At 44.6% G+C, this 27,353-nt stretch overlaps 1 protein-coding gene across 6 annotated transcripts in view; it reads left to right on the top strand.

The window, feature by feature from the left end:
• Positions 1-27,353, top strand: part of large2 (LARGE xylosyl- and glucuronyltransferase 2) — a 185,072-nt gene that overhangs the window by 150,566 nt on the left and 7,153 nt on the right. For 5 of the 6 annotated variants that reach the window (XM_087170112.1, XM_087170115.1, XM_087170113.1 and 2 more), the window contains 7 exons: positions 14,089-14,319; positions 20,169-20,464; positions 21,127-21,209; positions 22,890-23,013; positions 26,174-26,345; positions 26,469-26,573; positions 26,714-26,826. In XM_087170112.1, the coding sequence (XP_087026238.1) occupies positions 14,220-14,319; positions 20,169-20,464; positions 21,127-21,209; positions 22,890-23,013; positions 26,174-26,345; positions 26,469-26,573; positions 26,714-26,826 (993 nt within the window). In that variant the 5' untranslated portion in view covers positions 14,089-14,219. Of the gene's footprint in view, positions 1-3,053; positions 3,155-14,088; positions 14,320-20,168; positions 20,465-21,126; positions 21,210-22,889; positions 23,014-26,173; positions 26,346-26,468; positions 26,574-26,713; positions 26,827-27,353 lie in introns of those variants that run through there. The other variant, XM_023393158.2, reaches the window with a different exon arrangement.

Raw genomic sequence — 27,353 nt, 5'->3', positions numbered from 1 at the left:
GCAGTAACCCCCCCCCCCCTCCTGTGGGCCAGTAAACCTGACCTCTGACCCCATAACAAGGAGGGGAGTGTTGGTGTTAAGCTGTCTTGTCGTCTGGAGGACGGTCACCTGATCCTCTGGCAGGCGGAGGAGAGCAGGCAGTAAATAAAGGATGTGTTTTCTCCGAGTGTCGTTGACCTGCCGACCTGTTTGTTAAAACCTGGTTTCATCCCAGAGGAGGAATCACAGTTCACAGCGCTGCGTCTCTCTCCGTCTCTTCTAGGACAGAAGAGACAGAGACACTTTGTCGCAGCCTCATGGGAGCTGCAGCTGCTGAAAGCTAAGCCTCATGGGACATGTTGTTGTTGTTGCTGTTGGTTGTAACAAAAATATTTTTATATCTTTGTTAAAGGGTCACGTCTGTCGTTTTGTGAGCTCCAGCTCTGAACTACAAACTTCATACTTTTGTGAAAAAGTTCGGTTTATTTTCGTTTTTCTTACTTTTTCTGTGACTGTTCTGACAGCTGTGAACATGTTTACATACTAATATTACATTTTTATATTTGACTATATCACAGTTTTAATTAGCATGTCGAGCAAAGAAGGGGAAAGTGTGTTGGTGTTGAAGAAGTGATTAGAAGCACGAGACAATGTTTAATTTATGAACCAAAAGCAGCATCTTCCACTCACCTGGTGCATCGGCCCCTGCAGTTCCTCTAACCACCACTAGGGTCTGGCTGCAGCAGTGAGTCAGTCCCCGTAGACTCCCATGTTAAAGTGTCCAACAGAGGCTTCGTCCATCTTTATTTACAGTCTACAAACGAGATAAAAGTAAAATGCAGTTCAATATATTTTTGTTATTGTCAACAGATCCCGAGAGTCCGTCTCTCAACACTTCCTGACTTCCCTCCCTGTGTCTCCGAGCTCATTGGTTCCTACTGAAGACGTAAATCTTTAAAAAAATATCTAAGCAGCTTCTCACTCTCGTTTTTACCAAACAAACAGGAGGAAACTGAGACTTTGTTGAGGACTATTTTCGGCAGCGGATTAATCTCTAGCTCCTGTGAGTATTTGTGGCAGCAGGACGGTGTGTGTGTGTGTGTGTGTGTGTGTGTGTGTGTCTCATGTTAATGAAGGAGTGGAGCTCTGCAGATACATCAGGCTTTAACGCACAGTTTGCTCCTGGGATTTACTGACAATAATAAAAATAAAACTGACTCATGCTTTAAAATGACAAAGTGCTGAAGTCTTACTGTCCGTGCAGCAGCAGATATTTATCTCAGAATATCGACATAAAGCCTCAATATCAAATTTCCGCTCTTTAGAAACAGCGATCAAAGGCCGTGATGTGACTGAGGCTGATGGGACAGATTCCACCTTAAAAACTTGGCGGAGCTGAGGATCTGCCTCTCCATTGTTCTCCCGAACAACAACTGCAACAAGATATTTGTGTTCGTGCTCTGCCTCTTTCATACGAGCCGTGCGTCACGGAGAATGACCTGCAGTAACCTCCTGAAACGAGCGCGGGATCCAGATGGAACTTGCCCGCGAGCCGCGCTCACAGTTTACATTACAGAAGGTGATTACAGACGTTGCTTCGTGCGGTGTAGATTTTCCCCCGAGGCCACGACTTCAGGTGGAGTGTGTGAGCTGTTTTCCAGAGTGGAGATAAGAGCTGCGGAGGTGCAGGCGAGTTCCCAGCCTCCTCCTCCTTCTGATCCACTCCACTGATCTCCGTCTTTAATGAAGCATCCGTCAGCGGAGCTTCATTAGCTCGGGCTTGCTGCAACTGGTTCCCAGCCCCGTTAATGCCGAACACTGAGAGTCTGCGCTGTGTAATTACTGCGTTCGATCCCTCACACCGCATTTGTTAATACAGACCTTCGTGCCTCCAGGCTGCACACAAACACAGAACGAGCCAGGATGAATTCACTCCGAGTGAAATCACATTTGGCAAACACAAAAGCTACGAGCACATACCTGCACACTGACTGCAGGTGATCCAGGTGTGTTTGTTTAAAGGCGTCTGTGCCGGATCAGGAAGCAAGGAAATCACAGTTCAGCTTCAGGGGCCGGTTTCCTGCAGAGGTTATAAATGAAACCAGAAGTAGAGTTCAGTCCTGGTTTAAAAGTGTCGCTCTCACTGTTACCTTGAGACGAAGCTGTAAAGACAAACAGGAGGTGGTTTAAAAAAGTTGAAATTCAGTCTGATTTAGTAAAAACGTCACATAATCTGACTTTAGTTCTGAAACTAATAACTGTCAGAAACAAACACTTTCTAATAGCGAGTACAGACCTGAGGAAATGAGGCGACAGCTGTTGCTAACGACAATTAATTGAATGAAAATTTAAATTTCGACTCCTCCACTTTAATCAGGATCACGTCGTCTGCAGGCGACCTCTGTCGTATGGCTAACGTTAGCAGCGCTAGCACCAGCGGCCTTTTATTATACCAGATTAACGTCCACATGTCTGAGCTGCATGTGCTCACACATTGCTCAGGATGGGGGGGGGGGGTTAACACTTAACCTGTGTTGTGTGTTGATGAGATATGAATAATTAGTTTAACCTAGTATTTCTGTTGCACACTCCTGAGAGCGACGTGGACCAGAACCAGTCCTGACCTGCGGCAGGTGGAGAATGTGTTTACAGCCTCTGTGACTCCAAATCCACGCTCCTCTTTTCAGTCTCAAAGACTTTTGAATTCCACAGCTCTGAGAGGAAAAACCCACAAAGCTCCTCTTCTTTTATTCCTGACTGTATGTAAGGTGACACCGCTCCGTTCTCCCTGTTATTCCTCCTCTTTCCACCTTTCTGGGGGGGGGGGGGGGCTGAAATCAGAGCCGTTCCCTTGGAGATGGAGGCGATTTATGGAGTGTTTGTGCACCGGGAGGAGGAGGAGGAGGAGGAGCAGTGGGAGGAGAGCGGCAGAGAGAAAGAAAGGAGGGCACGAAGCTGTGACAGAGGTTGAAGAATTGGGACAAAAGTCTGCTGAGAGAGAGAAAAGAGCTGCGGAGTTTATTGTCGGAGCTGGAGAGCTATGAATGAGGAGGATTAGGAGGAGGAGGAGGAGGAGGAGGAGGAGGGCGAGGAGGAAGACGCATGGGTTCGCTCCGTACTTGGACTTGTAAGCACATGTTTAGATCACACCGAGCGCAGGAGAGGAAATACCCAGGTAGGGCGACAGGGCAAAGGTCGCTGCTGTTTGTGTTTCTCTGTTGGTTTGATCCGGGAAACAGAGGAAGTGCAGGTAAAAGGTGCAGAAGAAGAAGAAGACACATACTGTATTTATGTGTGTAAGTTACATTGAGCATGTCCTCAGTCTTCCTCCATTCAGAGCTGAGCGGAGCGTCTGAAGTGCAGATTAAATCCACCTCTGTTCTTTCAGCTTCTCCTCTCGTCAGGTTTCTGTCTGTTGATTCATCAAAGCCTCTTTCTTTCCTCCGTCTCTCGTGTGACTCTGACTTTTATTTGTTTTCCTCTGAGATATAAGAACAAGGCATCTTTCACACCTGCCTCCTTCACTGTGCTGTAGGAGCCGAGCTTTTCCTTGATATGTGTTGTGATGTTTTACAAGCAGACCTGCTGTGAAACTTTACCTCCGCTGGTTTCTACCCAGACTCGTCGTTTTGGTTCCGTTAGCCGAGGGTTTGAGATTCCCGTCTGTGAGGCTCAACACAGCGGAGGGAAATGGAACTGAGCAGTAACATCTGGATAGTCCACCAACCTGCGGGCTGTGTGAATTGGGACTATTTTTTTCTGGTGGAAAGTAGTTCCAGTTGAAAGTAAAGATGCTTTAGACCTGTATCCTACCTCCGACCTGTTTGCTGGTTTCAGAGCGGCGCAGGTGTCATTTTCCCGTCCAGTTCTCTTGCACTTGTGCCCAATTGAGCGGCCACAGGTGTGTTGGTCTCAAAATAGGTGTGTTCAGGTGCATTGTTATCTTGAGGCGGTGAAATATCTCTTGGTGCACAACAAGCCTGTTGCGCATGAGCAGAGCGCGCCACAGCGAGACTAGATGTGTCCACAGTTTCATAATGAATGGAGAATGTGTTTTCACTTCTCATGATATAACAGGAAAGTTGTCGCTCGGCTGTGTGTGTGTGTCAGGACTCGACTGGATGTGATTATAACGGCAACACGCCAAGGTGCAGCGCGCCGGGCGTTTAAAGGGAGTGGGAGACGTCACTCTGATTGGTTTATTGGATGTTACGCCCAAAAAGCTCGGTAGCACCCTGTTGAACCTTGTGCCCGGAGCAGCGACTTCTTTTTCCACCGTTAAAATAGCAACAGTGACATGGACACGCCCTAAATGCATTTGCGCCACATGTCTCAGACTGTGCACTTTGGATCGTTAAAATAGAGCCTTCAGAGTCAGTTATCGAGAGACCTCGACACTCCTGTTGCATGAGCTGCTTGTCAAGTGCTCATGCATGTGCTGAGTTTATTTTAAACACTTACTGTTTAATGGCCAAACATGCAGCTTTCACAAGAGGATTGCAGGCAACAAAGGAAGGTTTAAATTTAAAGCACTTCAGGAACAATCTGAACGTCCAGAAATCTCAAGCTCGGAGCGAAATAATGTTCATGTAGGAAGAGTTGCAGATTTAAACCACGGAGCAAAGAAATATGTGATGCCCAGAATTGGATAAAAAAATAAAATGGAATTTGCATTTCTGATAAGAAGTTTAATTAGTGTTGTAATGGCCATTAGGGCCACATGTAACAGAACACACTACGTGTTAGATAAACCTGAACAAGATGGTGATAACAAGTCGCACCGGGTACAAACAACCTGTGAGCTGTAGTGAGTGTAAAATGAGAAATGTGGCTGGTTCATGTGTGAGCGAGAGACAAAGAGACACAGAGAGAGAGAGAGAGAGAGAGTGAGTATCATTATGAATTCCTGTCTGTATCTGTGGGGCTGCAGGGAAATGAAATGAAAAGGTCATCCCCGGTCACAGAGCCACTAATCCCACCGCACTCTGATAAATCGCAAAGAAATACACTCGACCTCACAGAGCAGGCCGGCCCGCTGACAGTACAGCAGATTAAGTCGAGCACGCCTCTGTGACCCGAAGAAATCAAATTAAAATCAGAAACGGGAGAATGAAGCTCACGGCCGGTTTATGACGAGAGGACAGGAAACACGAGTGAGGACAGGAAACGCTCCGAGAGGGAGGGACGTCAGAGTCGATGATAAGACGAGTTCTGTTTGACTTTGTATGAATAGATATATTTGTTACCGCAGTCGGATTAATCTGCAGGGCGAATGGGTCCGGTCGTCAGGGAAACGAGACCATTTCTCTAAATCCGTGGTAGCAGCTCTACTTTGAGCTAAATGCTAACGTCAACATGCTAACACGCTAATATACTGAGGCTTAGTGGGTATAATGTTCACCATGTTCCCCATCTTAGCTTAGCCTGTTAGCATGCTAACATTTGCCAATTGGCGGTAAACACAAAGCACAGCAGAGGCTGATGGGACTTGTCTTTAGTTTAGTATTTGACGACAGGAAATGTTGACTGTAGGACAGAGACTCACCGTCAGAGACCAGGCAAATGCTTGGGGTCCCCCAAGGTAAAAAGGGGCCCCCAATGGCCCCTCTTATTGGCACGATTTGCAATGACAAGTATAAGCTGTAGTGAGCATTTACCAATAGTCTGCATGTGAGGCGTTCAGGGGACATCTGTTAATTGTAGCATCTGCCAGGGGATCAAAGTGACCACAGTTCATTCTCTTGGAACCTGATTTGACGTCAGTCCGTCCAACAGTTTTCCAGATATTTCACTAAAATCTAAAATGTGAACCTCATGTTGACGGTAGAATGAAAGTCAGAGGATCATTGAAGCTTTTTCATCTGGGGACCATGAATATCTGTCTAAACTTTCATGGAGCTCCATGCAGCAGTTGTTGAGACATCTCAGTGTGGACAGACACAGAGCGGAGCCGCTAGCGTGGCTAAAAATAAGCTGCTGTTTTTCTGCCTCTGCCAGAAGACTAACGAGCCTCAGATATCCTGTGTCTTCATTTCATTAAATACTATTTGTAACATAAATATACAAAACTGAAATAATAAGAAGACGAGTCTCATCACGACACTTTTTTCTTAACCTTTGAAACACTGGTTTGAAATATTATTTTTTATTTTAAAACAGAATAAAACACTGAAGCCTTTATGATGTTTGGCTCATTTCAAGTGACAAAAGTAATTTTTTTTATTCTTCACATTAAGATGTGAAAAACAGATTTTGTTTTTAAAACTCGGAGCTGAAATTGTGCTGGCAGTGATGTTGCTCTTCGTTAGCTCGTTCCTTCTTATTTGCACCAGTGCTTGGTGATGATACACTATTTTACTCATATTACTTGACAACAATATGATCTAATTGTGTTTTTAGCTTTACAAAGTTTTGTTTTTTAACATTATTAATTTAAAAACAATTGCAATTAAAACCGAACTAAATTAGTCACTGAAGATTGTTTTTGTTTTTGCTCATTTAAAGCTTCGTATCCAATCAGCTGTTTTGTGTGATTTTGCATAATTTCCCCCAATTATAATGTATAATGATATTTTGCAGCCGAAGCTGTGGTGTTTTTCCATTTCTTAAATTGGTGTAAGAATACAGGAGCTGTTACTGTGATCTGTTTGTGTGCAGAGCGTTTTCTGCAGGGCTGAGGAAAAGGTCGATTCCCCCTGAAAAGCTGCTGCAGAGCTCTGATGTTGGTCGGGGGGGGGGGCAGCGAGGAGCCTTTGATGAGCGCAGAGTCATGAAGCGAGGGCGAGGAGGAGAAAAATGGGGCAGGAAGATGCTGAAACATGATAAATAAAGCTGCTGGAGGGCAGAGGATGGAGAGCAGCCGGGTGGTGAAATCAGTTTTTGGCGTGTTTGGCGCTGAGGTTTCACACCGACAACAAACTGATGAGAGAAGAGAAAGACCAGGTTTGTCTGGATGGAAGTTCTTAGTCCTGAGACGTGCAGACGAGACTGATACCTGTGTCCCGACCGCCTCCGTGCTCATGATGTCGCCCGCTCATGATCACGAGGTTTAAAAGCTCTCGGTGTTAAAGCGGCGGGTCACAGCTGAGCTCTGGATTCATGGAGGATCTGAAGTCGATGGGGAAACGTAACTTTGTGGATTCAGGCTGTTGAAGATTTTTGTCAGACGGACTGAGTCAGTCCTGATTTACCCAGCGGCGCCTGCTGGTTGATTGTCCTGATTGTTGTGGGGCGTGTTCTCTGGGAGATGATGGTTATAATGCTCGGCATGACTCCAATGCTAATGGCTGGTTTACTGATTACATGACAATCATGCACGGGCTGATTAGCAGCAGAGACTCCATGCCTTTATTCACTTCAATGTGTAATGTAATTGAATGCGTGAATGTGTTGAAATTTAATACACATTTTGACTGAACACAGAAAACTTCCAAGATAGCAAAACGCCAAAACCACAGATTGATTCCTGTAGGCGGCTCGTCGGTGTTGGAAGGCAAGAGGAATGTTTCCTGCAGGAAAAGAAAGACGACAAACAACCAGAGTTTCTCGGGAATGTAGAAATCAGTCTGATTCTGAATGAAGACACAGAGTTGATCCCTGTTGCTTGTTGTTGGCTGGTTACAGATAACGTCTCTGCTATCTCCAGCCATCAGCTTCGCAAACCAAAAATCCAGTCTGAACACAACTTCATTCGCCAGAACTACCACAAAGTGTTGTTGTGTTTTCGTTGTCATGCTGCTCATATCAACGTGGAATATGAAGCACTAAGCGAAATAAATCCAGCCCATGCTTGTTTTCCTCTGGCCCAGTATACACCCGGTTCCACGGCCCGAATCTGGCCCATACACAGCATGATTGTCGGATGCTACTTGCACATCTGGACCAAGATTTTCAGACTGGAGGATAACAGCAGGAATCTGCCCAGATGTTGGGACAGAAGTTTTAATCTGCTATCTGAGCAGTGTGAAGGATCCATAAACATCAGGACAGCACAGAGATGTTTATAGATGGAGAGCTATTTGATGAATGAAACTTCCGGTCCAACATATCCCGGGATCCTCGGCCCGAGTCTGGCCCATAAACTGCCACATCTGGTGCAGATTCCAGCTGTTATCCTCCTGTATTGGCTGACAGCTGGAAGATTTTCTGTGTGTGCGCCAGAATTGGTCCAGATGTGGAAATAGCATCTGACAGTCATGCTGTGTATGGGCCGGATTCGGGCCGTGGGCCAGAAGAAAACAAGCACGTGGCCCAAGTCTGGGCCAGATTTACTGTCGTCTACAGAAGCGCCTTGCATCAGATAAATCAGTATCTACCACCGAGCTGGAACGTAACGATGAGTTTGTCATTTCAACAACATAAAGGACAAATCATTTTGCTAGCATTCAAAAGCTTCAGCTACAAAGATGCTTCTGTGACCTGGAAACAGGCAGGAATCTGTCTCTCAGTGAACTGCGGCGCCGTCCTCAGGAAGCCCGCCGGGTCTGAGGAGAGGAAGGTGAACTGTTGTCACTCTGCGTGGAACAAACACATTAAAACACAGAAACACTAATACGACACTCTCCTGCCGGGCACGAACACAGCACAACACTTAATGATTTAAAGGATCAGAAGCTGGGAGGGATAATTAGATTACTGTATATAAACACGGGGTGTTGTACGTGTGTGTGCGTTAAGGCGGTCTGTTTACAGCTGATGTCTGTTATTTCACACGACGGCATCATCATGGTGATGTAACACGGTGTGTATTCTGACAGACACACACATTTCTCTCCCAGGAATTCACAAGTTTATTTTGAACTTCAAGCAGACATGGAAGAGAATGAGCAAGTGCTGTGTGTGTGTGTGTGTGTGTGTGTGTGTGTGTGTGTGTGTGTGTGTGTGTGTGGGTCGGTGAGGTCAACAGACAGAGTGAGTGGAGTTGATTACCCGTCTCCACTCTTATCTCCGTCCCCTAATGCAGGAAGCGCTCGCTGATTATTCCCTTAATCAGGACTATCCCCTCTGTGATTAGCTCGCTGCTAAAAAGCCCTTCAGTTTGAACTGGGACGCGGCCGCCGGACCAGAGCTGCTGCTTTCAGCTCTTAATTGCATTATCATACTGTATCATACTGTGCCCCCCCCCCCCTGCAGTGCTGACTGACAGGATTCACTGAGAGGAGAAACTCCATGAGGTGCCACCCAGGAATCAAGGAAGTGATCTGTTGCTGTTCACTTCATGTCTACGAAAGCTCATCATCAGACGACCTGTTTACAAGCTCGTCTTCCTTCCAGATTTACTGCAGAAAATTACCAAAAGAAAACTGAATTTATTTGTGTTTCCATCCACTACTGAATTAGAAATATTAAGATTTGAATGCTTGGAGATAAACAGCTGGTGGAGCTGTGGCTTTGATCGACACACTGAGTTCGTTGTTGTTGGGACGTCTGATTCGTTTACATTTAGCATTTAACTATTGGACGGATGGATCTGACATTTAGTACAGATGTTCATGATCCCCAGAGGATGAATCCTACTGACGGCGGTGAACCTCTGACGTTTCCTCTAGCGCCACCGGCAAAGCAAAGTAACAGAAAAAGTTTGACCGTTTAAAAGGAGAGAGTTGTAGAACTTGTTGGGACGTGTGGAGCATGAAAGCTGAACGCTGCTCCTCCATGTTTAGTTGAGACGGCGTGAGCAGACCAGTCCCGGCCCAGCTGAGAGGACCGCACGCTTCATCACGGAGCAGCGGGTCGACGTTTTCACAGATTCAGTGAAAAGCTTCACACATGCAGCATGGGTTAGTGCAGGCGCTGACGGCTCCCAGAGGATGAAGCCTCATGATCTCCAGGCTTTTTCCGAACTCCATCCTAAAATGTTTCCACGTCTCCACAGATTACTGAGCCGCAGAAACCACGGCTTCGATGAGTCTGAGGCAGGATGAATAAATGATGAGTTTGGGGTCAGTAACTAAGTCACAGGATAACTCTTTCAGAGGGTGTAAGTGTTCACTCTCGGTGCTCGGGGCGTTATCTTTTAATTTACAGCCATTACACCGAGTTATTTGTTGTGCCTCCGCCCCGGCGCCGCCCACGCAGCCTCGGCCGTCCCTCCAGTGCTGTTCTCAGCTCCGATTAGACGGCACGAGGAGGCTGCAAAACCGCCGCAGTCCTCCCAACACATCCTCCTCATATCGACGGCCAGGGCTTTTTTGTTTTTACAGCCACAATTAGAGCCCAGAAGTGTAAGCGTTTTGTGCAGCTCCTGCAGAATCAACAAAAGCTGCCTATTAAACTCCTCTTTAGTGGCACTGTCCCTCATTTTTATATCCTCGCTGGGTTTATGAGCGTCAGAGGCTGAAAGGCCAATAAACCTGCACATCCCACAACTCAACCTGGACCTTATTTACTTACTCTTCTCCTCTCTTTTCTTTTCTCCTCTCTTCTGCTGTTTCCTCTCCTCTCTTTCGCCTGAATCCTCCTTAAGTTTCTCCTCTTCTCTCCCACCGTCTCCTCTGTTTTCCATCTTTTCAAGTATCTCCATTTCTTTGCCTCCCACCTCCTCGCCTCCTCCTCCTCTCACTCATCTTCACCCTCCCTCTGTTTGCTCTCTCCATCTCTCCTCTCCTCCCTCTTCGTCCCCTCTCAGCACCTTTCATTGCTCTTAACGACGTACAGCGCATACATCAGCCTCACTAATTAACTCATAAATCATCTGGATGCACTTGGAAAGTTTGAGCGTCTGGCAGAGCGTTGGTGGCTTCCAGCGCACACTTTGATCCGCACGTACAGCAGATGATTGTAGTGTTCTTAATAATGAACTGTGTGGGGCTGTAATTAACTAGAAAACAGTAGTCATCAGTCTCTTGTTTTCTCCTCTTCACTGTAGAGTATCACACAGTGAATGAACACCCCAGTAAACCATCGATGTGAACTGAACGTTATAACCGTGAGGGAGGAGGACCATCGCAGGACTGTCGGGTTAGACTTCATTAGCTTCATCCGGGTGTACCTAATAAACTGACAGCTGAGTGCTGACAGTCATAACAGACAATACACATCATAAAGGAAATAACCTGTTCCAATGCAACAAAGACGTGTGAGGGAAAGATCTTACAGAGAAGACAGGAAATCACAACCCGAGCCGAGAGGCCGAGCACCGGAGACCAGCTCACGGCAGCTTATTGTGACATCATAGTTGGAGGTTTTGTTGCTAGGCGACATCTAGTGGTCGTAGTGATGACAACAGGAGCGAAGGGAAAAGTGTCGGTGACGTAGTGTGAAGAGGGACAGAGTCCACGTCAGGAGGAGGTGGTGGTGGATGGATGAATGCGACGCAGGAAAGCGCTGTGTTCGATTCCCATGTGAAACCAGCAGTTTGTATCGTAACCACGACAACAGAGATCGTCTAATGTCGAGGATGTACGTTATATCAACCAAAACCCAGCCAAGCCATGACCGTTTGTTATAGTCACCATGGCGACGGAGGTAGTGAGAGTACGCCGCTCTCGGTAACAGTCCGCCTGTTCATTATTGTATTGTAACCACGACAACCAAGGTCCAGTACACCTGACGCTGTAGGAGTGCTATTTCAGTAGACAATGCTAAACTGGTGGTTTGTTCTGATGGTGGAGCTGAGTGGTAGTTTCCTCCACACACAGACGTCACACAGTCACTTCAGGAATCTGGCAGGGGACGATGAAGTCCAAAGGAGGAAGATCTGAGGTCGATGTTTTTTCTGTTCCTGTTGTTGGGAGCGGTTTCTCGAAGGTGCTGCAGAGGCGTCGGACGTAGCTGCTGTTTTCTCTTTCAACACGAAGCTGATTCAGCTGCCGAGGAGGGAAAAGAGCCACGGCGGCAGATTCGTCCCGACAGAGACATATGGAGCGGGAGCGCGTCCTCAGTGTAAACACAGAGCTGTGGATCATTATTTAGAAGATCTACACTCACATTTATCCTGCAGCCGATGACTGACGTGTCACAAAAGTATTTGTTTCTTCAGACCGAGCTGAAGCTGCGGAGTCAGCAGCTCTGATATCGAAGTCTGAAGTCTCTCTCTGTCCTTTACTGCGTCTTTGTTCTGTTTTGTTGCAGAGGTTTTGTTTAAACTCTGAAGGCTGACTCTTTCTTTTTCTTTTCCCATCAGAGTAACATTCACTTCACCGTGTCCAAACTGCTCTTAAAGATAACACGCACACACCTTCAGCTGGTCTCTCTCACACACACACACACACACACACACACACACACACACACACACACACACACACACACACACACAAGGCCAGTCAGTCAAAGTGCTTTTAGTCCGACCCTGTGTTTTTCATTCTCCAAAACACCACCAACATGAATCAGGCTTCACTTCACAGGTCCACAGTTTCTTAACAACTCCCGGGAAGTTTCTTGAAAAGAAGCAAATAATCTTGTATTAATTAGAAATGAAATTCTGTGGACACAGAGTTCAGTTTCCTATTAATTAATTCCAGTTGATTGCACAGAAACCTGGAGTCTGTTTGTCAGCAGAGAGCAAACACTTCCACGTACACGAGAGGCTCGATATCCAAACTGTAATATCTTGATACAGTCGAGCCCAGATTTCACCGCCAAAAAATACTCAACAGTAACACAGAGGACATTTATTAAAGTGAGTAAGACCAGAAATAAAAGGAATAAAAATGAAGAAAAAACATTAAAGATGAAATGATAAGATAATTAAAAAAAGAGGGGATGTTTGGAAGTGAGTAATACCAGAAATAAAAGTAGAATATTTAAAAGGAAAACAATCCAGAAAATAAACATAGAATTAAAGGACAAACCAGTTTAAACAGATTAAAATGTAATAATGAATAAACAGATAAATAGATAATAATAAAAGGTCGGACTTGAGTTACACGATATTCAGCAACAGTGCAGATAAATATTCACTATTCATGTTTTTAGCCAGCGTGAACGTGACGTCCTTAAAATGTGCAGAAATACAGATAATGTAAACATTTACATCTCCATGACAACTGGGTAAACTCTGTCTGCAGATGAAGGTCATGTGATACGGTTGAAAACTCCAGCTTTCAACTACTAAATGGACCTTGGGGTGAACAAACTTTTTTATATGAAATTCATGTTTTCAAATGTGAAATGTCTCACTTGAATGTGTAAACTCGTGAAGATGGAGCGTCTGTATTGTGACTTTGTTGGCGGTAACTGCAGGAAACACTGAGACACGAGGTGTGTTTCATGTGACTGTCAGTGTGTTGTGTTTAGAGACGACAGCACGTTCCAGTTTTGTTGAATCCACCATTAATGGTGAATATTTGTCACAGTTTTGTTCCTTCTCAGCTGCTTTATCCTCCGACACTGAAACGTTCCAGCTCAGTTTTTAATGTCTGGATCCAGCTTAAAGTTTCTTCTTCTTCTTCTTCTTCTTCTTCTTGCTCTAAACTCACACTCACTGTTTCTTGTTGGCGGCGGTTTCTGGTTTTGTTTCTTTCGGGCTTCTGTTTAATTAAAGTGGGATTAATGAATCGCATTGTGAAACAAAGACAGACCTCCAGCTCTAATCAGGCTCAGCACAAAGAGGGAGACCAGCACAGAGACACACTGACAGCGGGGGGGGGGGTTTAGTTACAGCTTGTTCAGGATTTTCTCCTTTACAGGTTTTCCATGTTTCCACGATATAAATGTGACACTTACTGAGTCCTTGTTCTTCAGCCTCATTAGACTCTGACAATTCAGGATCATCTGATCTCATCTGTGCAGTGACACGACTCCTGAGGCTTTCAAACCTCTTTGTTCTAACAAACTCAGCTGCTGCTTTCTCTTCACAAGAGTGACTTTTATTTTATTGACCTGTTATTAACAGAAAGAAGTTTGATTTCTCTAAATCTCCAACCAGGTCCTCTGTGTCATGTCATTCCCATCAGCCTCAGCTTTACGTAGTGTTTAATGCTGATAAGCTAATGCTGTAGCATGCTAACACACCAAACTGACTGAAAGGTTCTGGGCTTCGATGGGCTTTTTGCCCCCCCCCCCCTCCTGCAGTCTAGGATCGCTAGGAAGATGATTTGAAATGGAAAATGGAAAAACATTTCTCCGTCAGTCTAAACTTGGCGTCTCTTCCTCTCTCCTCCTCAGATGAAAGGATGCTGCAGGGACCTGACGAGGGACTGAGCCCTACTTGAACCCCCTCCCCCCTCCCCCCTTTCCCCTCCTTCCTCTCCCCTGACCCCCGACCCCTCAGAGCCCCTCAGCGCCGTCGTCCCACCATGAACCTGCTGTGCCGCGGACGCCTGAAGCTGCTGGTGGCGTCTCTCACGGCCGTCGTCCTGCTCACCTGGCTCTACCTGCTGGCGGGAAACCTGGAGAGTGAGTATGAGAGACGCAGCATGTGCAGATTATTCAGTGCGAGTCCTCGCTCTGTAATTTCCATGGAGATTGGGTTTGCAGCTGATTTATAATAAAAGACTTGAGCTGTGGTTTGGGTCAAATAAGAGTCGCAGGAATCCAACCGACGAGAACAGAAAACATCAATTATCAGTCGTTTTTCTGCAGCTCAGCTCAATTTCCCTTCGATCCGACTATTAAGTTAAATTTTTAAACACATGGAGCCGATTTTCTGTTTGGTTGAATTTTTCACTCTGACATCCCGGAGAGCCGGCGAGGCTGCATCAGCGAGCCGCCGCAGTCGGCGCTTTTGTTTGGATCACAACAGCCGAGGTCGGTTCAGAGAATTTCTTTGCCACGACGCTGTGATGCTGTTTCCAGGAAGAGCTTTTATAACACACACACACACACACACACACACACACACACACACACACACACACAGTCAGGAAGTCACATGCACACCAGCCTGAGCTCATAAAGAACTGAACGAGCAGTTTACTGCGTCCAACACATTAGACACTGAAACCTGAAACTAAAACTGAGATAATATATAATTATGTTCAATTTTAATCATGTTCCTTGGGGAAGACTCGATGACTTCAGTGACCATCTGACCTTTTAGCAAAATCTTTACTTCTAATGACCTGATTTCGGATGAACCTTTCCCAGGTCCTGTGCGGTGAAGACTTAATTTACAGGCAGGATGTTTGTCTTCTGAAACGAGATATTGAGCTTTCAGTCTTCACTCTTTCATTTCTAGTCTCAGTTTCATACAATAAAAACGTCTCATTCTGCCGACGACCCAGGCGAAATTAAACACCTCTGCGTCCTGAACCAGGTCCATTACTGGCTGTTCTGGAGTTTTCTCAGCAGATGGATTGTAGATATTCAAATTTCCATTTTTTTGTTTTTGCAGTTTTGCCCAGCTGCCACGTCTGACCCTCGTTTCACTGCTTTCCTTGCTGTACATTGTTATATGGTATATCCTGATATTTGGGCTTGAACAGTATTGAGATATTTAATTCTGGATATTGCCGAAGCCTATTCTCAGTCATGTTGACTGACATTTCACACTTCTTCTGTGTTTTATTTGAAGTGTTGATCCATAAGAAGATATATCTCAGTGTAGTTTCACATCTCCTCTCTCAGGCTTCTCTCTGGAGCTCTAGTAACAACAGGTCGGTGAGCCAATCAGAAGAGACGAGGCTCTGAGCCTCTCTTCTGATTGGCTCACTGACCTGTTGATTTCAAGTAAAAACACTCAGAGAAACCAAATCCTGCAAGGTTTGGATGGTGGGTCCAAGTGGGCGGGGCTTGGTGACTGCTTTGTTGTGACATCACAAAGTTCCAGAAGTCCTGACGGCTGGTTTTAAGGCTCAGTTTCTGAATACAGGCTGTGTGCATTTCTCTGTGGACTGAGGCTTTGATACTTTCACAGTATTAATATAGAAGCTAGAGCTGATCTATAATCACACTACACATGGACACAGACCTTTACACTGGAGGAGCTTTAAAACTTGAGATTGAAACTCACTGTCACTGTCGACAGCAGCTGCTGTACAAAGTGAAGTGACGTGTCGCTTAACGAAGCAGATTTCAAACACAGGGTCCAGTTACAGAACCAGAAAACTCTGATTCGTTTTCCGAAATTTCCAGTCTGTGTTTCCATCATGTGAACATATCCATAGATACGTGACCACATGGTGTTTTAATGAAGCTACAGTGACTGATACAGATTACACATTTCTGTTGTTTCTGCTCAAGCTTTTAATGCACATATTGAAAAAGCACATAAAAACAGGTGGAGTGGACCGTACCTGTCGTCTGTTCCGTTGGAAAGTATAATTGTCCTCATATGTCAGTCGGCTGTGTGATAAATAACTTGCTAACCTGACCGAGAGCCACATCAACTGTCAGCTCATAAAATATCTGAGCAGATATTTGAGGGAGAACGTGATCCTCAAATATCTGCTCAGATATTTAATGACTCCCGTCCACGCCTTCGGTTGTGGTTTCTCCAAAACCAGATCCTGATGACAGAGTCCACAGTCTGTGCAGTGTGCTAGCGGTTTTCTCTCCGTGCGAATTTACCCTTTAATGTTGAGTATAACATCCCATAATCACACTGATTTGTTGTGGTTGGGAACAGTGTGACTTCAGGCCCTACATGTTTTGCTAAGATGCCACACAAAGACACATTCTGCACATTTCCTGGTCAGACGTCATATATTTGAGGTAAGCGGTGGTTCTTGGACGACGAGCAGAGCCGGGAAAAGAAGATTCCACTTTGTTGAGGATCACTCTCTGACTCACGCACTTGAACATGGATGACAGATGAGTTGTCACAGTGCGGCGTATCCGTTTTAGCTCAGAGTGTTAAGAGTGATGGAGTAGCTTTTGGAGAGCGTTGGTGCTCTGAGCAGCAGCAGCTCATCGCTGCAGAAATAACCTGCGTTCTCTGCTGCTGCCGGCTGACTGCAGATCAGATTCTGGTTTTAATCTGTAGCCTCTGGTCGAGTCTCCTCCTCCTCCTCCTCCTCCTCTCCTTCGCTCTCCATCTCATCCTTCGTCTCAAATTCAGATTTGCTTTGTTGCATTACATGATTAAAAGCAGCGCTGCCAAGGAAGGATTTACATGGTTTATAATGTGAGCATGAAAATCCAGAATGTAAAATAATGCTAAATTACTACATTATCTACACTATACAACACTATAGACACTATACACAGTGGTTCATGATAACAGTACAATACTTAAAGCTCCATATTTTCTTCTTCTGTGTTTTATTTGAAGTGTTGATCCATAAGAAGATATAAAAACCATCTCAGTCTAGTTTCACATCTATTCCCTCAGGCTTCTCTCTGGAGCTCTAGTAACAACAGGTCGGTGAGCCAATCAGAAGAGAGGAGGCTCTGAGCCTCTCTTCTGATTGGCTCACTGTTTTCTGAGTGATCAAATAAGAATAAAGCAGATTTCAGGTAAAAACACTCAGAGAAACCAAATCCTGCAAGGTTTGGATGGTGGGTCCAGGTGGGTGGGGCTTGGTGACTGCTTTGTTGTGACATCACAAAGTTCCAGAAGTCCTGACGGCTGGTTTTAAGGCTCAGTTTCTGAATACAGGCTGTGTGCATTTCTCTGTGGACTGAGGCTTTGATACTTTCACAGTATTAATATAGAAGCTAGAGCTGATCTATAATCACACTACACATGGACAGAGAGAAGTGCAGTTCTGAAGATTCTTCTCGTACCTGGCGTGTTGGAATGTCATGCTGCTTTATACATTTATCTGAGCTTCTTTTCAAATTATAACATGCAGTGCAAATATAAAATATGATGCATGACAGTGAACCAACACAACAGTTAATAAAATGGTGTAAAAATATAAACCTGTAAAGACAATCTCACAGTATAATGCAGACTAATATAACTCTTTGAATACTTCTCCCACCACTCTCTATACAATACTATAAAGCTACGTTGCTATGCTAAATAGTGCTCTGTAAAAGATGCTGCAAAGAAATTATGAAAAAATAAGAGTCAGATTTTAAAGGAGCTTCCATCCTTCCTTCCTTCGCTTTTCACTTCGCCACAGATGAGGGTGTGAACATTCCCAGCATGCCTCACTTCAGCTGTGGGCCAGCTGCTGCTCTACTGGGTTAGAGAGAGGACGACAGAGAGTGAGATAGAGGAGGAGGAGAGAGAGAGTGAGAGAGAGTGAGAAGAGGGGGAGGAAAAAATGTGAGATAGGGAGCGAAAAAGACAAGATTCAGTGTTGGTTTGGTTTTATCATGGGAATAAAAATAAAATATAGAATATCATCAGAAATATCCTTTGTGTGTGTGTGTGTGTGTGTGTGTGTTAAAATATGAATTAGGAAACAGCTTTTTTCCTTGTCCTCACTCTGCTTTTAACATTTCCATCATGAAGCTGCTGAACAGAGCCTTTGGTTAAAAGCGAACAATCAAACAAATAACTGCTTTTTTTCTTTTGCTCTTTGCTGGTTGCGACTATCAGAAGAAACTGTGGCAGGAAATGAACTCAGGCGGTTTCACACAACAGCCCCGAGCACCACAACAACAGAACAACAGCTTGTTTAGTTTGTGGGTTTGTAATGAAACAATGTGAAACCAGAAATGTTGCTTTTTTATATTAAACCGTGGAATATGAAATGTCACTAATACTTGGCAAGGCAGCAGAGTCAGACCCAACGTCATAACAGAGAATTCACACTTTCATACATTTGGTATTTGAGCTCTGACACTTAATACACATTGATCAGGACTCAGAGTCCAGGACCTCCAGAACTTTGACCCCAAATGACCTCTGAGGAAAGCAGAAGAGTTCCCGCCTCCACTCCTGCTGAGGTCTGATAACATATCTGTCATCTTATATCTCCTTTTTAAGTTTTAATAATTTTAGCAACTGAAACGCCACACCCTGAAGCACTCTGGGATTTGTTCACACCCCAGTCTGTCAGAAAAGAGCGTGAGGGAGGGATGAAGGTGGAGGGAGAGGAGAAGTGCGATGAGCCAATTTTCACGTGTGAGACTTTGGAGAATACGTTGCTCACAACTCCTCAGCATGTTTGTACCATAAAATCAAAAAACAAAGAAAAAAAAATAACAGGAGCAAACCGTCTGTGATGTCACCTCCAGGTTTGAATCCTGGAGTTGAGGTTACACTTTGTGTCGTCTCGTCAGACGGAGATTTGAGCCTGTTAGCAGCCACGAGGACGACCTCCACATCCTGAAATCTAACTGGAGCTCTTCATGTCGCCTTTGGTGGAAATATCTTTTAATGCTATTATACTTTTTATTCCACTACATTTATCTGACAGCTACAGTTTGCAGAGGAATAATCTGTGTGGTCATAGATTAATGGTTATATCGTGTCATTAAAGTTCCTCCAGACATGTTTTAATCATCATCCTCTGCTATGATTCATATTTAGTCTAACATGGTTTTCACACATTGAAAAACTGGATCTGAAGCTCATCTACTCTGACTTATAGGCCTTTAGCCCCGCCCACCACCTGCTGGCTCCAGGTGGACAGGTGAGAGAGCAGAGAGTATCAAGATGGTCAGAGAGCCTCAGTCAGACCCAGACTCTGAGGAGGAGTCTGAGACCAGAACCAGAGACTAGCAGACGGATCAGAACAGTTAGCACAGTTAGCTTCTTTTCAGAATGGTTAATGTAGTTACCATCTTTTGAACGGTTAGCGTAGTTAGCATCTTTCAGAGTAGTTAGCGTAGTTAGCTTCTTTGCGGAATGGTTAATGTAGTTACCATCTTTTGAACGGTTAGCGTAGTAAGCATCTTTCAGAACAGTTAGCGTAGTTAGCTTCTTTGCAGAATGGTTAGTGTAGTTAGCAACTTTCAGAACAGTTAGCGTAGTTAGCTTCTTTCAGAACAGTTAGCGTAGTTAGCTTCTTTCAGAACAGTTAGCGTAGTTAGCTTCTTTCAGAACAGTTAGCGTAGTTAGCTTCTTTTTAGAACAGTTAGCGTAGTTAGCATCTTTCAGAACAGTTAGCGTAGTTAGCATCTTTCAGAACAGTTAGCGTAGTTAGCTTCTTTCAGAACAGTTAGCGTAGTTAGCATCTTTCAGAACAGTTAGCGTAGTTAGCTTCTTTCAGAACAGTTAGCGTAGTTAGCTTCTTTGCGGAATGGTTAATGTAGTTAGCAACTTTTATTTGTTTATGTTGTTTGTTAGCTCCGTGGCTGACACAGTGTTAGCGGTTGTGCTAATGCTAACTTAGTCAGGTTCAGTCTTGATTAGTCTTGTAACGACACCGCAGACATTATTAAACTCCCTGCCCCCCCCCGCCCAGATGGCCGCTCCCTCCTCCTGGCTCCCTGTCTGGCCGACACCCCGGCGGCCCAGGTCCTGGAGCGAGCCGTCCTGGAGTCGCGGGTGCGAGAGGTGGAGGAAGAGAACCGACAGATCCGGCTGCAGCTCAGCCAGTCGCAGCAGGGCACCGCCGCCCAGCAGCCGGACGGTAACTACGGCAACCAGCAGTGGGGAGCCTCGGCGGACACCGGACCGGAGGACGGGGACAACACGGCGGAGGAGAAGAACAACAACCACACGGAGTGTCCCCGATCGCCCACCGTCCAGAAGTGTGAGGTCGGGACATGAAACGCATTCAACTCAAACACCTGTGTCACGTTGTAAAATTTCACCTTCTCTGCAGTATCAGAAGTAATCCAGTGATTGATGTCTGTTTCCATGGTTACAGTGCAAACAGGAAGTGGTTTTTCATGGCGCCTATTGACCAGAACTATTCAGTTATTGTAATTAAAGCCTCTGGTTAAACGGCTCACAGTTAATTTGTTGTATCACGCTCCTCTAAGATTGAAGCTCTGCTGATACAGCAATGTGAGACTGTGTTAAAAATAAGATCTTAGGAGGGTTTATCTGTAAATACGCCCTCACCTCACCGTGTCGCTGCACTTCATACAAACTAATGGAAGAAAGCAGCTGCAGCAGTAAGTTCCTGAAGTCTCTTTGATGTCGTTTCCAGCCTTTAAACACCAACTTTTTTCAAAGACTTCTGCTGCTGAAAAGCAAGTGACATGAAATCATACATATTTGAGAAGCTAAATATGAAATTTCACATCAGAGAGCGGAGTGAATGTCCTGGATTATGCGTGGTTGTCGAGGGGACCTGCTCGTATCTCCAAAATGGAGCCGTTTAAAGTGAAATGACAGAGGCAGTGAAACGAGTGAAACTTTTGTATTTTTCTAAAACGACGCAGCCGCTGATTCTCCGTCTTCTGTCTCTGCAGCTCATCCATGTAGCGTGTGTTTGTGCCGGTCACAACGCCAGCAGAGACGTGGTCACGCTGGTCAAGTCCGTCCTCTTCCACAGGTGAGTCACACCTTCACCTCTTCTTCTTCTTCTCTCTCCTTCACTGAATCTGTACATTTATTTGAACTCCACTTGAGCTTTTGTAAATTCTTGTATAGCAGGAGTTGACATGGCTGTAACCCGGATTTTGTACAGGCTTTAAAAACCCTTGAATCCTTGAAGCAGACTGTTAGGAACATTAAAGTAGAAAGATGTGAAAATGAAAAGATGACCTTTAATGTACCACCTGAATTCAAGAAAAACCCTGAACTCTCCATTTAAAAATTTTAAAATGGAATAAAGATATAAAATATATCAACAGTTTCTCTGTTTTGAGCAGAAAGTGTTTCAGCATCTTTCTCTTCGGCACCATTACAGTTGAATCTCAGTGTTATTCTGATTTACCGCACACGTTATTGTTTTAACAGTGTGGTTTAGTGTGTAAGACTGAGGACACATCAGCCCTGTTCATGACTGATGTTGTATTTTTAGTGCTCGTGACTCAGTGGATTTACATGTTGAGCAGATTTCAGGGTTTTGTTGTTGTTTTTTCTGGATTTCTGTTGACCTCAATCAGCTCCGCTCACGTCTGGCTCTCACAAAGGCTTTCAAAGATGTAAACATCCACTGAGTTGTGTTCGCTGATGTCTGACCTCGCTCCGTCTGATGTGCTGCTGGTTTGAAAATGAATTGGATGCACAGTTTTCTGTGTCTTTTAAATGTTTATTTCTGTAGTTATGTTTCCAATTAAATTGCAAATGGAAGTCTGAGTGGCTGCTCCTGAAGATCTCTGTGAGTCTGGGTCTGTGGCTTCATGGTGGTCTGTGTGTGTGTGTGTGTGTGTGTGTGTGTGTGTGTGTGTGTGTGTGTCGGTTTCTGAGATAAATGTTGCAGCCTTGGGCCTGTTTACATAAAGGTCTCACAATAAAGATCAAAGTCATGAGTTTTATCATCTGAAAACTTTCTCCGTCCTCGTCCAGACTCTGATCATCCATGTATGACGTCATCATTGAGGAAAATTTTAAGTGGGTCCTTTATAAAGTGTAGTCCTGCTGTTATTCTATTAATCTATATTAGTCTTATTTCCTACAAACAGTAAGTAAGTGAGTAAAGTTTCTTTATATAGCACCTTTCACAGATAAAAAAAAGTGTTTTACATGATAAAAAGTGCAAAAGTTCAAAATCAAGAAATAGGAAAATGAAAAGCAATGAAATAAAATGGAGGAGATATTCAGACTAAAAACCTGTCTGAATAAAAATGTTTTCAACTGCTTCGTGAATGGATTGGAGTCTGTTAAAGGAGCTATTTGTAAGTTTTGCTATTGCTACATAGCTAATGTTAGCATTAACAGCTGTTTATTTAACAGTTTTTAAAACAAACGTTGTGAGTTCAGCATCAAATGTCATTCCTTAACTCACCAACATCTGTCTCCAGAGGTGGAAACAAACACCAGTAACTCTTTTCTCTATCACGTCTTTGTTTCCACTGAAGTTAGCATGCTAACCAGCTAGCCTGATAGACGATAGCCGAAGCTCTTGTCAAGCGACAATCACCACCACCCGCTCCTGACATGAAACCACAAGTCCCCTTTAAGGTGGCGTTAGCTTCACGGACAGAGGTGGTGCTGGTCAAGACGGTTAAACCTGCCTGGAGTGAACCTCTTGACCTCTTACGTCTCTTTCTCTTTTTGCGTTTCTCAGGAGGAATCCTCTTCACTTTCATTTCATCACAGACACAGTAGCCAATCGTATCCTGAGTTCTCTGTTCCAGTCCTGGATGGTGCCGTCTGTGCAAGTCAGCTTCTATGATGCAGATGAACTCAAGGTAAGAGCTCACACACACACACACACACACACACCTCGTGTCAAACACACCATGTCAGCCCTCATCCAGACACATGCACGTATCCCTGTTCGCTGCTCTCTGTTAGGACAAGGTGAGTCAAAGTCAGATCCTACATTTACCATATCAAAGGAGAATCTGTGCCGTCCAGGGCAGCAGCAGCGAGTCTAGAGGATACAGAGAGGAGTTGAGTTAAATGTATTTATAAATCTCCTTTAATGGAAGAGATTCGCCTCAGAGCGGCATCAAAGAGCGAGAGACATCAATACAGAGACGTCACCGCACAGACACATCGCTAATTCTGAAAGAGGAGGTCACAGCTCGAGTCTGTGTGTCAGATCGTGTCACATTAACAGATCAGAGGATTGTTAGAGCTGCAGCAGTGTTAACTGGCTCTTACTTCAGGATGTGGTCGAGGGTCAAGCTTCAGTTTAGCCTCGTTTTTAAACTGACAACATTAAAGTAAGTTGTGTCAAACTGACACCTAAACATTATATGTCAGTGTAGAAACACATTTCACAACCGCAACACAGCCTGTGAAGTAACCGTGGAATCAGAAGAGAGGAGGCTCTGAGCCTCTCTTCTGATTGGCTGACTGTTTTCTGAGTGATCCAATAAAAATACAGCAGATTTCAGGTAAAAACATTCAGAGAAACCAAATCCTGCAAGGGCTGGATGGTGGGTCCAGGTGGGCGGGGCTTGGTGACTGCTTTGTTGTGACATCACAAAGTTCCAGAAGTCCTGACGGCTGGTTTTAAGGCTCAGTTTCTGAATACAGGCTGTGTGCATTTCTCTGTGGACTGAGGCTTTGATACTTTCACAGTATTAATATAGAAGCTAGAGCTGATCTATAATCACACTACACATGGACACAGACCTTTACACTGGAGGAGCTTTAAGTAAAACTACAAAAGTATTAGCATGAGACTTTGATACTACTAAAGTAAAGAAAGTCCTCTTTATGCAGAATGGACCATTTCAGAATATTGTATATTATTTTATTTGATTATAGTTACTAATGCAACATATAAACCAGCAGTCACTTCCAAGCTGCTGCTAAACTCCTGATTTTATAACCAAGAAATTAAACCATGAAATTGCCAAACACATGAGTTAAAGACAAAGACTGAGCTCTGGTTTCAGATATGTCTACTGCAAAACCCCCCTGATGACGCAATAGAAACTGTTGACACCAAATCATTTTGAAGGAGCTCTTTCCCAGTGGCGTAACTTCATCACTCAGTCAATCAGTTACAGACATTTTGTGTCAGCTGCCAAAGAGAGCAGGATTAATCTGGTTATATAGAATAAATAAATGTGTCCAAGAGCAGAGTTTATTAAAGGACTTCAGCCTTGGTTTGTAATAGATTCTACAGGTGTTCCTAATAAACTGAAAACACCAGCATTAAACTTGCAATCTGCCCATTAGCTGTTTGTAGTCAGTTCTTAAGCCTGTCCTAATGGCTCGAGGACAGGCCCCTAAATTATTAGGATTCTTCCTCTGGAGACCATGAATATTTAAATGTAGCCATTAGTTTTTGACATACGTTGTTATGGGCCAACATAAAAATTGCAACCCGTTGGCGGTGCTAGAGGGAAGCTTATAGCAGTCACCATAGTGACTAGGATTCATCCTGTGGGGAATGTGAACATATACAATAGACTGTAATAACAGCCTGCTCTGTAGTGGTTCAGATATCTGATGCAGAAACAGAAAGATTCATGCTATCGTATACAATGAAGGAGCTTATGATCCTGTGTGACTTAAAAAAAAATCCTTCTTTCTCTGTCCGTTTTGGATTTTGCCAAAAAAATCTTATTAATTCTAATTCATTCATTTATTCCACCGTATCCTCAGAGACACGGAGTGCGGAACCAGAGTCTTGTCCAAGTGTGCTGAGGTTACACTTTAAAAACCACAGAATAACTAGAAACGCTCCAGGTGACCACTGAGTCCTTAAAACATGCCCTGCCAGATTAAAGCAAAGCTGTTATTGTAGTACAATTTGGAGATACAAGGTTATTACCTGACCGCAGTTGGTTTTGTTTCCTGGTGTTTTCCAAGGAAACCTTGTATCTGTACCGTATCAACCGCATCGGTATTGGCTGGACTTGATCCGGCCGACTGTGAGTCGCAGACCCACGTCCTTAAAGTTAATGCTCGACAGTCACCATGAGGGCAGTTACAAGGTTTTCACCTGACGGCGACAATTGGTGACGGAGGAGGACGAGCTGCTGAAACTCGTTTCTCCCAAAGTCAAGTGACACTTCAGCACAAAAACACCAAATCATTTCTCTTAACATGAAGCTGATGAATGTTCTCACAGTGACGGGGAATGTAAGAGCAGCATGAATAAGTTAGTGTGTGTGTGTGTGTGTGTGTGTGTGTGTGCGTGTGTGTGCGTGCGTGCGTGTGTGCGTGCGTGCGTGTGTGTGTGTGCAACTCCAACCTGCATCTCCATCCTTCACATCATCACATTCTCCTCCCTCTCAGTCTTTGTGCTGAACAATGAGTCCTTTGTGCTGTCAGATGCTGCGACCTGCATGCTCTCTCTCTCTCTCTCTCTCGCTCTCTCTCTCTCTCTCACTCTCTCTCTCGCTCTCTCTCTCACTCTCTCACTCTCTCTCTCGCTCTCTCTCTCTTTCTTTCTCTCTCTCTCTCACTCTCTCTCACTCTCTCTCTCTCTCGCTCTCTCTCTCACTCTCTTTCTCGCTCTCTCTTTCTTTCTCTCTCACTCTCTCTCTCTTTCTCTCTCTCTCTCTCGCTCTCTTTCTCGCTCTCTCTCTCTCTCGCTCTCTCTCCGGTTTCCATTAACTCACATTAAACCGGAGAAAAACAGCCGAGACTTTAAGCCGATTATATTTGCAGATGATGCACTTATGCAGATCCAATTACTCTGAATCAAGAGAATTAATTAAAAGACATTATTTGCAGTTTCAAAAAAAAAAAAAAAAAAAAAACACACACATTGAGTCTTTGCCAAGATCTGCTGAATGTAGCTTTGTGTTAGCCCACGAACTGAACATTGCACATGTACAATGAACAACAGTGGATCCATCAGTTGCCACGGTGACAGTTTACCTGTTTAAAAGAAAAGATGGTTGCAAAACAAAACCCCCGTCTTCCTGTTTGTGGTTTCAGTCCGAGGTGTCGTGGATTCCCAACAAGCACTACTCAGGTATTTACGGCTTGATGAAGCTGACGCTAACCAAAGCTCTGCCCTCCGACCTGACAAAGGTCATCGTCCTGGACACGGACATCACCTTCGCCACTGACATCGCCGAGCTCTGGGGCATCTTCAGGAAGTTCACAGGTGAGACTACGAACTGTAGAGAGAGCGGATTCCTGCACCGAGGCTGCACAGACCTGTACATCGAGTCCTTTAAAGACCTTTCAACATATTTCACTGACCACCTGTTGGTTGCTTTGGTTGCAGATAAGCAGGTGATCGGTCTGGTGGAGAACCAGAGTGACTGGTACCTGGGGAACCTGTGGAAAAACCACAAACCCTGGCCCGCACTGGGACGAGGCTTCAACACAGGTAACGAATCCAGACTGACGTCGGTTCTGACGTGACAGATTCAACAGGAAACAGGAAAAGAAAGAGGAGATGAAGATGTTTAAATGTTTTCACAGCATCAGATAAAAACTGTCATGTGACTGACTGGGCTTTTCTTACAGGCGTCATTCTTCTCTACCTGGAGAGACTGCGGCGAATCGGTTGGGAGCAGATGTGGCGGCTGACGGCAGAGAGGGAGCTAATGAGCATGCTCAGTACCTCGCTCGCCGATCAGGTCAGGGACACACACACCCACACCAAAGATATCAGAAAACAATTAAACACATCAGTCACAGTCAGAGGCGACGCAGCAACAGCAAGTTGTAATTAGATTTCTCAGAGAGGAGGTTTATTCTGCCGATGCTCCCATGTTTTCAATACTCAAATAAAAATATAGCAGATTTCAGGTAAAAACACTCAGAGAAACCAAATCCTGCAAGGTTTGGATGGTGGGTCCAGGTGGGCGGGGCTTGGTGACTGCTTTGTTGTGACATCACAAAGTTCCAGAAGTCCTGACGGCTGGTTTTAAGGCTCAGTTTCTGAATACAGGCTGTGTGCATTTCTCTGTGGACTGAGGCTTTGATACTTTCACAGTATTAATATAGAAGCTAGAGCTGATCTATAATCACACTACACATGGACACAGACCTTTACACTGGAGGAGCTTTAATGGTTAGACAAACACACACACACACACACACACACACACACACACACACACACACACAGACGCATAATGTTGCTGGAGACACTCTAGATGCC

Source organism: Seriola lalandi, unplaced genomic scaffold (assembly GCF_002814215.2).
Source record: "Seriola lalandi dorsalis isolate HSWRI2012SDOR001 ecotype SW California unplaced genomic scaffold, Sedor1 jcf7180002054929, whole genome shotgun sequence".
NCBI classification, from domain to species: Eukaryota; Metazoa; Chordata; class Actinopteri; order Carangiformes; family Carangidae; genus Seriola; species Seriola lalandi.
The sequence above is the reverse complement of the archived record's forward strand: the minus strand, read 5'-3'. Positions and strand labels throughout refer to the sequence as shown.